Raw genomic sequence first — 11,545 nt, forward strand, 5'->3', positions numbered from 1 at the left:
GACTAGTAAGTCATGGGTCATGACTAATGACCCAATTAGTCATGGCTAGCCAAACCAAGTCGCCCAATAGCCGCCTCGTGCCAAAGTTGCATGGAAAGGCTGTCGCCTCGCGCACTTTAGATGGGGAAAGTGGCCCCTGAATTTTTTAAAGCCTTTTTGGCTAAGAGTACAATGGCCCCTTTTCGTGATAGGCGCTTACAGCTGTTTTTTTTCCTCTCTGCGCAATAGATACCAAATAAACGCTTGCGAAAAGTGCGCTGTACTATGCACCGAAAGCCGAGAAAGCAGTTTTGAAAGTTCTTACCGGCTTAAATTAAGGACTGCTTCTGTACTAGCTACACCAACGTCACTTAGGGCAAAGCCATCAGCAACCAGATTACGTACAGTGCAAGAAGTCATGTCCCGTGGCCCAGCCGTGACTGGCCCACCTGATTCTCTGCTGCTGCCTCGGGCCACACTTTTGTTAATCTAAAATCCACACCGTTACTTTGACAGACCATCACTGGTCATCATTTTTGCGTTACACTTCCTGACAAATGCATTTTTTTATTTCCACTAAGATATGGTTAATAAAAGCGAATGAATACTCATTCACATCAACTCCCTAATCACTCATTCGCATCATACTATTACTCTGCAATTTTCATAGCACTAGTATAGCTCATAGCGTAACGTCCATCCGACATCCTAGCGCAACATCCAACATCCATCAGTCTCTATAAGCGCTACTCCGGAACTTGCGAGAGTCCATGCAGTATCGGTGCAGAGTACGATATTGATACGTGGCGGCTAGAAGCAGCAGTAGAAACAGCAGAGGTAATCTGCTACGCAAGGAACCGACGGCTTGGAGTAGTCTCTCAGCACACAAGCGCGCACCTCAGCGTCGTCTTCGTTACAAAACCACTTCGTCGTCCTCCCAGCGTCCGTAGCATGACCCCCCCTCGCGGCAAAAGCACCGTCCCGGTGCGCACTACACAGGCCAGCTAGACGGCGAGTTGTAAGGTTTGAGGCGGGACACATGGACGATGTCGGTGCGGGGTGCAGCGGCCGGGGATGGCGGATGTAGCGGGGTGATCTCGTAAGTCACCGCGGTCACCGGACGTACGACCCGATAAGGACCTGTATATCGGGGGAGCAGTTTTTCACAAAGGCCCACACGGCGGGAAGGGACCCAGAGTAACACAAGGGAGCCAGGAGAGTAGGTGACTTCACGATGGCGACAGTCATAACGTCGTTTCTGATTGCCTTGGAAGGCCGACAGCCGCTGGCGGGCGACAAGACGGGCAGCGTCGGCGCGAGCGATGGCGTCCCGAGCGTAAGGACTCGTGGAGGCGGTGGCGGGCAGTACACTGTCGAAGAGCAGCAAAGGATCGCGGCCAAAGAGAAGATAAAAAGGGGAGAAACCGGCTGTATCGTGACGCGTAGAATTGTAAGCGAATGTACCAAATGGGAGGCTAATATCCCAGTCGCGGTGATGGTCGGAGACGTATATGGAAATCATGTTGGTGAGGGTACGGTTCAGACGTTCAGTGAGGCCGTTTGTCTGCGGATGGTAGGCCGTGGCGAATTGATGACGGACGGAGCAGAAGCGGAGCAGTTCGGCGACCACTTTGGAAAGAAAGCAGCGGCCGCGATCGGTGAGCAGGTGACGGGGAGCACCGTGGTGGAGTATGACGTCGTGCAGGAGAAAGTCAGCGACATCAGTTGCGCAGCTGGTTGGGATCGCTCGCGTAATAGCGTAGCGCGTGGAGTAGTCCGTCGCGACCGCGATCCATTTGTTTCCCATAGCCGACACCGGAAAAGGGCCGAGCAGGTCGAGGCCGACACGGGAAAACGGTCCCGGACACGGAAAAACGGCCAACACGGGTCCGGACGGGGGACGGGGCTAAGGTGAGCGGCGAGGTCGGTGCAGGTCCGGCTGGCTGGGGCACGGCCGGGCGGCGCGGACCAGGTACTCACCGCCGACGTCCACAGCAGGCGCAGGACACCGAAGCTCCGGGACCATGATGGCGATGAAGAGACCCCAGCACCTCCACGAAATGATACGTGGCGGCTAGAAGCAGCAGTAGAAACAGCAGAGGTAATCTGCTACGCAAGGAACCGACGAATTGGAGTAGTCTCTCAGCATACAAGCGCGCACCTCAGCGTCGTCTTCGTTACAAAACCACTTCGTCGTCCTCCCAGCGTCCGTAGGAATATTTTGCGACATTTTGGAATATTGCGTACTTTGAGAAGAATGACATCGAACTCCCCCAAGACGAACTAGCAAGTCTTCGAGGTACCGTTACCACTGTTTTCACCGGCCCTTGTAAATGTTTTTATGTGCCGAGCCCAAAACAGCCGACGGTGAAGGTTGAGTTCTACGCCTTGAAAACGGTGCTGTGGCAGGTGGGCCGCCTACCACAAAGCACGCTTCAGGGACGTACCCTCTTTGTCAAAAGTAACCGGGCAACAGGGGTTTCTTTCTTAGTCTCGTAGCGAAGCACACGACTAAGCTGAACCCTTGTCCTCAAGTTTTGACACCTTTCCGGTCTTTAGAGGTGCCTAAAGGCTCCACTATACGGGTGAGAAGAAAACACCTGTTGCTCGATTACTTTTGGCAAAAGGAGTACGTACCCCGAAATCGCGCTCCTAGTAGTGCTACCGAATTAAGACTGTCTATGACGACTAGGCCACCAAGTAAGAGCGGAGGTCGAACTTCTATGGAGGCGAAATTCTAGAGGCCCGTGTACTGTGCGATGTCAGTGCACGTTAAAGAACACCAGGTGATCGAAATTTCCAGAGCCCCTCACTACAGCGTCCCTCATAGCCTGAGTCGCTTTGGGACGTTAAACCCCATAAACAAAACCAAAACTGGTAGAACAAAACTCCCAGCTTGGCCAGAAGCCTAACTGCCGGAAATATCAGTGCAGAGATAGCAATTTTAATCAGGTGGGAGCTTTAATCGTAAGTTTCTCATCTCGCAATTAAAAAGTAAGTGGGTTAGTACGGAATATTTTCCTATCACTCAGAAAGTTTCATGCCCATCGCAGCGTCTTTCTGCTCGCTTCAATACCTAGTAAGCTCAGTATTGCATGAGTGACAGTGTCGAATGTCAGCTTGATATCCAGAAATATTGGTATAATGACATTACGCTCGTGCTCAATAAGTCACGAAATTTTAACGGCGCAAAAGACACATACACAGGGAAAGACAAACAACGTTCATAAACGCGTCCAATGTGCATCGACACCGAATAAAGGCTGTCATAAACTCTCCATACTCAACACACTACGATTAAAGCCTAAAGGCAATCATCTTCTCCATAACTAGGTAAAAACAGCTCTTCAAGCATACAGGGCAAAAAGAGGTGAGAAGTACGTGTGGGATGTTTGCACGGATTTAAGACAGGCATGGCAGGAGCAATCTTCCGTGGTTGGGGCACTCTCCTTGACCCACAGGTTTTAAATATCTGCTGTACTACAGCTGTGCAGTAGGCCCCAAGGCTTTGAAGCATGGCGTACGTAATTGCTTGGTTTAGGTTTGGTTTATGGGGTTTAACGTCCCAAAGCGACTAAGGCTATGAGGGACGCCGTAGTGGAGGGCTCCGGAAATTTCGACCACCTGGGGTTCTTTAACGTGCACTGACATCGCACAGTACACAGGCCTCTAGAATTTCCCCTCCAAAGAAATGCTAGCCGCCGCGGCCGGGATCGAACCCGCGTCTTTTGGGTCAGCAGCCGAACACCATAACCGCTGAGCCACCGCGGCGGCGTACGTAATTGCGTCAGGGCCAGCAGCAATCTACGGACGACACATGGCAAATCCATTTGCAACTCCATATTTTGAATAACACCATAAACAAGCATGGCGCGGCTGAACGTAGCCACGGAAAAATAAGCTGACAAAACTCGTTAGCAAGCCCTGTTTCTGGAGTCGTCCGTGCTAGTGCAAGCGCTCGGAAAGAGTTCAGCTTAAAGGGTCCACTCAGAGCCTGAATTGTCATCAATATCACAGGCGGTGACGTTTGAGGAGTCAATCAGCCACAGAAATTGCACCAGCGCTTTCTACCTAATTACTGTAGATGTCTGTGTATGATAGAGCGCACCTTTCGAGCTTCACAATACGAGCTTTAGAACTCATTTCGACGATAAGCCGTTTGCGCTCTTCTTCAAACAGCCCTGAGCTGGTGATACGGATACTGTCATTCATGATACTGATTTCATTAGATATTTATTCATTTTCTCAGAGGCTTCAGGCATTCAGGCATTACATATAAGGACTTTCTTGGCATAAAAGCCCTGGTTTTCTTGTTGCAGCGAGGTGAAACATTCCTTGTCATTGTCAGTGCCAGCTTGCGGTGATATGTTAAAACTAAAAGCTTCAAAGTAGTAATCTTGCCTTGGCCACTTTCTCTCTCGCAGCGTAAGCTCGGGTCTTTTACTGGTATGGTATAATGGCCATTCCCACGAGTCCTAGTGTATGTTGCCCACCCCACATCAGGTAGAAGGTCCGATGTAGGACGCGAAATCACTACAACTCGGATATCAGTAGCTACGCAGAAAGCTCGGTGAGCTCTCGTTAAACACACGTAAGTTGCATTTCACAACAGCCCTCTCAACAATTCTTCTACTGGCATCGCAGTGTTTCTGCCCCAAGCGGGACTGTGAGTGTTGAACTGTCCACGTATCAGCAAATTTGAGCTCGAGATTGTCCAGACACACAAGAGAGAATTGATAGAGATGCGACTGAGCGATTGCAAGTAAATGCTCATAACGATTACACAAAACTTACCAAAGAACGCTTTTCATGCCACATAGCCTGCAACGTATTATTCTCTCGCCTGAATCAAGAATGAATGCCGGCCTTTCCTCCCCCACAGCTCACAGCCCCTCCCCCACTGTTCTAAAGCGCATAGCAGTGCTCAAGCCAGACCTGCGCGACGATTTGAAAACACATAGATGAAGAGACGAAAATCGCCATTCACACCAGCTTCATCTATACAGCAAGGAAACTTTTGTTGCACAAAAAGCCTACGATAATTCTTGAGCTTTTGGCATAAAATAACGCGACACTGTAAGAGGATTACAAATAAAATGCTTCCTCAAGGGAGGACTTTTTTGATGAGCCAGTAAAGGCTCTCTAGATAACAGAGTCTTCATTTCCGGGGGCTTACTTGCCTCTGGAAGAGCCGACAGAATCGCTCGTACTGCTGCTAAGAGTGTCGGCGGGACCCATTCAGGCGGGACCCACGCACGGCATATGTCATTGTTAATAAAAGAAATTAGTTCCTGGTATCTAAAGTTCGCTCTTTGCATAAAAATAGCGCAACAGACGGAACCAAGAAAAGAAGACACAAGCACAGGCTCTCCATCATAGCCTGAATCGCTTTTGCACATTAAACCCTATACACTGAGCCAAGCCGACGTATATTATTTGAAGCTCTAACGGGACTATAACCCCCTTCTTGAGCATGAACGCCGGAATAAGAGCCAGTGATGTGCAAAATGGCAGAACAAATAAGACGCGGAAGAATTTCTGTTATGCCTCACCAATGATATAAACTGAGATATCTACTCAGACGCAACATCGCCAAAATAAAAATACTTTGTTTTTGGCCTTGTCTTCTTCCTTTTGTACAGTATGAGGTAGTTAAAAAAAAGAAACACTTCTTCGAATTAGGTGCGTCTGACGCGTAGTCGAAGGCAGTGAAGTAGGTACATTTCGGAACACATGCTGACTTGAGTGCTTGCATGATTACAGAGATGAGATTCGCTTCCACAGTGAAAAGTATAGAAACATACGTCATTTGTGACCAGCCTCTTGTTAGAGCAATGACGTCTGATTCCATGTTCACCTACGTAAGCGCTTTCATGGAAAAGGTACGTACAGCAATGACTAGTGATTTCATCTTTGCTACTACATTACTTACATATATATGCAGAACAAGTGCAAGCGTTATTGTGTGCAGCGGAACCTTTGCACAAATTCACAGCCATTGGCAACAAGTATTCTTGCTGCAAGTGCCGAGACAGATATAATGCTTCAACAAAGGGAAAGCAAGCTGCGCTTTTACTTTATACTATAAATTTCTTTCTTGGTCGTGTACCTGGTCGTTGCAATACCTCATACTGCTTATGATACTATATACGTTTGTGATATTTTAAACTTTGTATCTGATATTTAGGTAAATGTTTTTTTTTTCGCACAAGACAAGGTTTCAGCAATGCGGAAACAGCGTGGAGAAAGCAAGGCGTAAACGCAATGTGACACATTATGTGCCCTCTAAAGGCGAATCTGTTATGCTGAGATAAAAAAAAAAACATTACGAAACATCACCTGTCATTTTCACCACGCAACCGATGCGATAGTCGATGTGCGCTGATGCTCTGGAATGATGGAGGACGAGAGCACTAAAGAGCTGCGCAGTTCATTTACGAGGTGTTTTAATAGCATCTGATGCGATACAATAACGCTGCAGCATTCTGGTGCGCGCGTGCGTGTGTGTGTGTTTGGAAATAATAAAGCAACCCTGATAAGCCTGAGGAAATTTCACTCCCGCAGGTCACTCCTCTACTGCAGCAGCTGGATAGTAAAATTACTATTGCCGTAAAAGGAGTTGAGAGCACCACAACTGTAAGTACAGTAGGTGGACAAGTGGCCCCTGTGCTCTCCTCACAACAAAACTCACTATGCAGGGTGAAGAGAAATATCTTCAACTCACGGCCGACGGCAAACTCGCCACTGATCAGACCCTTTTGAAATTAATAACCTACACGGCACAAGATAGAGGAATACAGCAATATGACGCCGTCGTCCTGATGTCAGCGTAAGTACCTATCGCGGTATCCTGCGCCATAAAAGAGTGGCATTGTCTTACAACCATCATTACCCAGTACCCGCATGCTTTACGTCGATGTTAGGACGATACGAAATGCACGGCAAGATTGTTGCTTTCTTCGCAAAATCAGTAATAAAATACCGATTATAACGACAGCAGTCAACATTTCTAAGTGGCGCGGTGACCCTATAGCAATTCGCGCTGCGGGCATGGTTTTGGTAAAATTCCTCAGAATAACCATTAGTTCAAGTACTTCTGATGATATGCCTTTCCTATTCCAGAATACCTGTCAGACCCCCTGAATTAAATTAATTCACACAAAAGATAAGATACTATGCTGCCTGGCAAGACTTTTGGTAACGGCAAGCGCATCTGAACCATAAAGAACTATAGACAATTATTTTATTGCGTTTTCTTCATTAAAATGGTGCGTTAGACGTTGAATGCATGCATTACCACGTGGTATTCGCCTACGACTGCTGAATAATTTATGACTGAATTTCTTGTGTAATCTTTTTACGGTTCCGGATTTATTAACCGAACGATGACTGTGACGTGTAGTTGGTGTTTAGGTCACAAATTGCAGTAGAAAAACTTTATTATCATCGTTGATAGTTTGTTAATTCACTACAACAATTTAGAAAGCCTCTTTCAAGAGTTTGGAAGACATAAAACGACCTAACAGCAATTATACAGCATATTTTTTATTCTTCACGTGACCTAAACAACCACTAAACGTCAAGGCCATCGTTCGGCAGTTGAAACCGAAGGCGGAACAGCGTCAAGATGAAATTCAATTATAAATTATTTAGTGGTCGCAGACGAATACCACGAGGTATTCCATGTATACCAGTGCTTAACGGATCGTTTGAAAAAAGAAAGCACGGAAGCAAAAATTTGGTGTCTATAGTCCTTTAAAGGGGCTCTGAAAGCGGATCCAAATATTGTTGCGACATGCCTGCGATGTTGAAGGACACTGCTTTACAAAAATTGGCAGTGGTTGAGCTGTGGTTAAACCTGGAGGATAGCGAAAGCAACGACGAGAGAGAGAGAGAGAGAGAGAGAGGCGATGGAGAGCGCGTGGTAGTGCAACACCACCTAGACAAGTTCAGGCCTCAGCGCTCCCGTCGTGACGTCATGCGTCGAGGCCTGCGGGCGCTGCGGAAGCAGATAAGCGCGCGCAAGATTGGAGGAGCTCATCGCTTGGCGTACAATAATGTGTTTTAACAAATTGTTCCCAACAAAGCGTGTTACGGAACGCAAGTTCGTTTATTTGCTTTTTAGGGTTTCAGCTTTTCTTTTTTTAGATTTGTTGTCGTCATCAACGGTTCTGTCATTCATCCGGCTGCAAAAGTTTTTGAGAAGGATGTTAGTGCTGCACCAAAGAATATGTTTAAGCACAAATTCGCAGGTGTGTCCATCGTCACAGGCATCAAATTCACACGAGTCGTCATTTGTAAGCAAATCCATTGTCAGCTCCGTGACGAGCTTACGCTGGTCTGGTGCTCTTAAAAACTCCGCGTCCTTTGCAAGCTGTTGAACTACGACGTAATTGTGTGCGACGGCATTCACTGCAAACATTGCCGGGAAAACAAGTCCTCCGCGATCCAGCTGCTTAACAAGATAGTAGTTTTCCTCGTTGGGAGAAACTGTGATGGTCTTGCTCACTGTTAGCGCTGATCTGCATTTTGTGCAGTTTAGCCTCTTCAGAGCTGTATGCACGGCGTATCCCGCAACGTACACAAGAACGGGGATGATGTCTGTTATCTTTGATAAAGCCGCTGCAGTCACAACGACGTTGAACGAAGGGCGCGGCGTGTCCACAGATCCGTGCAGGTGTTCCCACTTCTCAGTTTTTTCGCTTGTACAGATTTCTTGAAGTTTAGGCAGCGTGTTTTCCAGTCGTAGTTTATTTTCGCCTTCATAAATCTGTCTTAAGGAAATATGATATTGTGCTCCAGCCAGCTGCCTGTATTTGCCGAATCTTTCCTCTAAACTGTCCGTCTGCACCTTTCCCAGAAGAACGTAAGATAGATTAAGCTCTTCAAAGCAGTATCGGGCTACTTCGATGAGTGCGTGAGTTGTGTGGTGTAAAGCAGTATGCGTCTCTTTGGTCAAACAACCGCTGTCGAGGCGTTTGCTGTGCCACTCATCGAGCCAGTCCAACAGCTTGTACAAGAACTCCAGTTTAGGATCGTCCACAGAGGGGAACACCGGCTCTTGAAAATGGTCGCGGAGTCTCTTCCCTTTGTACGGAGTCTTTACATTCACGATTTTCCACCATTTAACTATGATCTCAATGAAGCTAGCAGTGTGCTCTGGGAAGTTCAGGTTGTGTGTTTTTCCAAGAGCACGAAGTGCGTGAGGTAAGCCATCGCTGAAAATCTGTAGAGCAAGCTTGACGTTTTGCCTTTCAAGATTGGATGGAAACAGCGCCTTCCTTGATAAACTATGACCGTATCTAAGAAGTTGGTCACACTCAAGGTTGTATGCGTTTCTGATGGTGGCGAATGACGCAGTCAACATGCGCCGTGGTTGTGCTGTATCATCCTCGAATTCGGGGAAGTAGAAACACAGCTGGTCATTTTTCTGGTTTAGCCAGTTGTTCCGAATGCATTTTAGTATGTGGACTGGGTCGATCACAAAAAACAACGGTCTCGAGGAGTCACATGGATGGGGATAAACGATTCCGTTTGTTGGCGGAGATGCAAAGTAAGACATTGCCTTTCTGTTTATCGAGTTGTTGTCACTGACTATGCAGGTAACTCTGTAACCTATTTTCTCCAGGCCAGTCACGACATCCATTATTGACTTGTGCAGAAACACGGCATCAGCTTTGCGGGCAGGGATGATGTGTGCAACTTCCTTAAATGGACAAGTAAGGCTTTGCACCATGAAAACGAATGCACTATTGGCAACCTCTTCAGAATTGTGCGCAAGTCCAGCAATATTGCCACCCTTATAATCAAAATAAGGCTTTATGTGAATCTCGTCAACCATAAGCGTCACATGCCGCTGTCTGTCATCGAGCTCGCAGATCCTTTTCGCCATGTAACTGAGAAAGGCTGCACCGTGGTGCTCCCGTTGTGGATTCATTCCATATGATGAGCAAACTGATCTGATGGTCATTGGATGCGGCATTGTGATTGCTCCATAGCTTCGCATGTATTTATAGGCATGGGGTGATATCATGAAGAGAATGCAACAATACACCATGAAATCTATAGAATAGCGCCTTCGCTCCTTCTTTGCAGACAGAAGCTTCAACTGTTCGCTGAGGAATTGGACTGCATGATCATTATCCTCTGACTGCGCTGTAGATATCTGGCCAAGCAGGAAATTGATGGCATCAAAAACTTCTTCATTCGAGTCTCTACAGCTAGAAGAAAGGCTGCTGTCCCAAACCTTGATGCTTTCAAGAAAGTCAGCGAAAGCCCTCTTACTTTTCGCCTGAGGAGGAACGAACAGGTTGGACCCTAGCCTTGTGACTGGCGTCTTTAGGAAATGCAACGTGATAGACAAATCAGCCTTCACGCAAACTGAGTACTTCACCCAAGGAGCATCATCTTCAACAATGTGCAGTAATATGAGGCGGCCACTGCTCAATATTGTATGCCAGAACTCAGACTTGCTTGTTCGCACGTGTTCGGCTAAGTCGTTTAGGCTCCGAACTGCATCTTTTTCCTCTTCGGCTCTAAACGTCTCGAGGGAGTCTGCAAGAGCTTTTTCAGTCGCAGCTGCATCCAAACGAATTCTTCTAGACTCCGGATTCTCCCTTCTGCTGCAAACCTTCGATAAATAGCTCGGGCAGTTCGGGAATTTTGACGGAACAGCATCCGGTCGGAGACGCAAACGGAGCATGGGTGCAGTTATCGTACGGCCCGTAGTATCATCCACATGACAATCCTCTCGAATGATGTCACCTTCAGTGAAGTGCAATTCGCAAACCTGCATGTGAATAGAAAAAAAAAATGCCTAACATATTGCAGTGAAGCCTCCCTGAAAACTAAATATATAACTGCTGAAATTCCACTAACAACGCACGTGCACGTGTTTGCTTTGTATTTTTCAAGGAACAAAAATAACGATAGCAATCTTACCCTGGAATGTGCCGAAGGAAGGAAGCCCTCTCGGGGAATAGCGCGCAGCCATGCTGTCTTCAGTTCTGCATCTTCAGGAAATTTGAACACATGGACCTTTGGTCCGGATTTGTAGTTGCCGCTACACCCAGGCACACAGCATTTGTTTGGCATATTCACAACTGTCCAAGCATAGCAGCGCACGTTTTCACCACTTGTAGGACACTAGCGTGAACACGAGCAGCCCAGGGCCGAATAACTATTTCACAAAGCACCTCACAAGCGAGAAAATCACCGCAGAATGCAAGCAGTGCACGGTACTGCTCCGCCGGCCGGCAAGCCCGAGCATGCTCCGACAGTGACTAATCGCGGCGGCGGCGGCGGCGGTCAGCGCGTCGGCGGCTAGGCCTCTAGTCGTGACGTGGCACTGACGTCAGCCTGGAGAGCAGAGGCCTTCTTAGTCTAGGTGGTGATGGGTAGTGGCGGCGGCTCCGGCGTGCTAGCTATGCTCCGCTACTGCACATGCGCAACTGGCGAGCGTGGCGGCGGCACCTCTGAGTCACCAGCGCAGCGACGGCGGCGGTGCACCAGCTGTGTGCTGTGTGACGTCACTGCTCCTCGCGCATGCGCAGTATGACCTTTCGTC

The 11,545-nt window shown here is 47.8% G+C and overlaps 1 protein-coding gene across 1 annotated transcript; it reads right to left on the bottom strand.

Moving 5' to 3' along the window:
• Window positions 1-8,089: 8,089 nt before the first annotated feature.
• LOC149326797 (uncharacterized) lies at window positions 8,090-11,308 on the bottom strand. The gene is made up of 2 exons (XM_089564677.1): window positions 10,921-11,308; window positions 8,090-10,768 (listed from the first exon to the last, which is right to left on the bottom strand). Exons 1-2 carry the CDS (start codon window positions 11,071-11,073, stop codon window positions 8,090-8,092), a joined length of 2,832 nt encoding a protein of 943 aa, XP_089420803.1. The 5' UTR covers window positions 11,074-11,308.
• Window positions 11,309-11,545: the final 237 nt, after the last annotated feature.

This window comes from Amblyomma mixtum, chromosome 10, assembly GCF_055824585.1.
Source record: "Amblyomma mixtum isolate Tamu chromosome 10, ASM5582458v1, whole genome shotgun sequence".
NCBI lineage: Eukaryota > Metazoa > Arthropoda > Arachnida > Ixodida > Ixodidae > Amblyomma > Amblyomma mixtum.

Excerpts from the sequence above, each read along its gene's own strand:
- LOC149326797 (XM_089564677.1), bottom strand. The coding sequence starts at position 11,073 with ATGCCAAACAAATGCTGTGTGCCTGGGTGTAGCGGCAACTACAAATCC. Across the intron at positions 10,769-10,920 it reads TTCCTTCGGCACATTCCAGG|GTTTGCGAATTGCACTTCAC; the intron begins GTAAGATTGCTA and ends ATTCACATGCAG.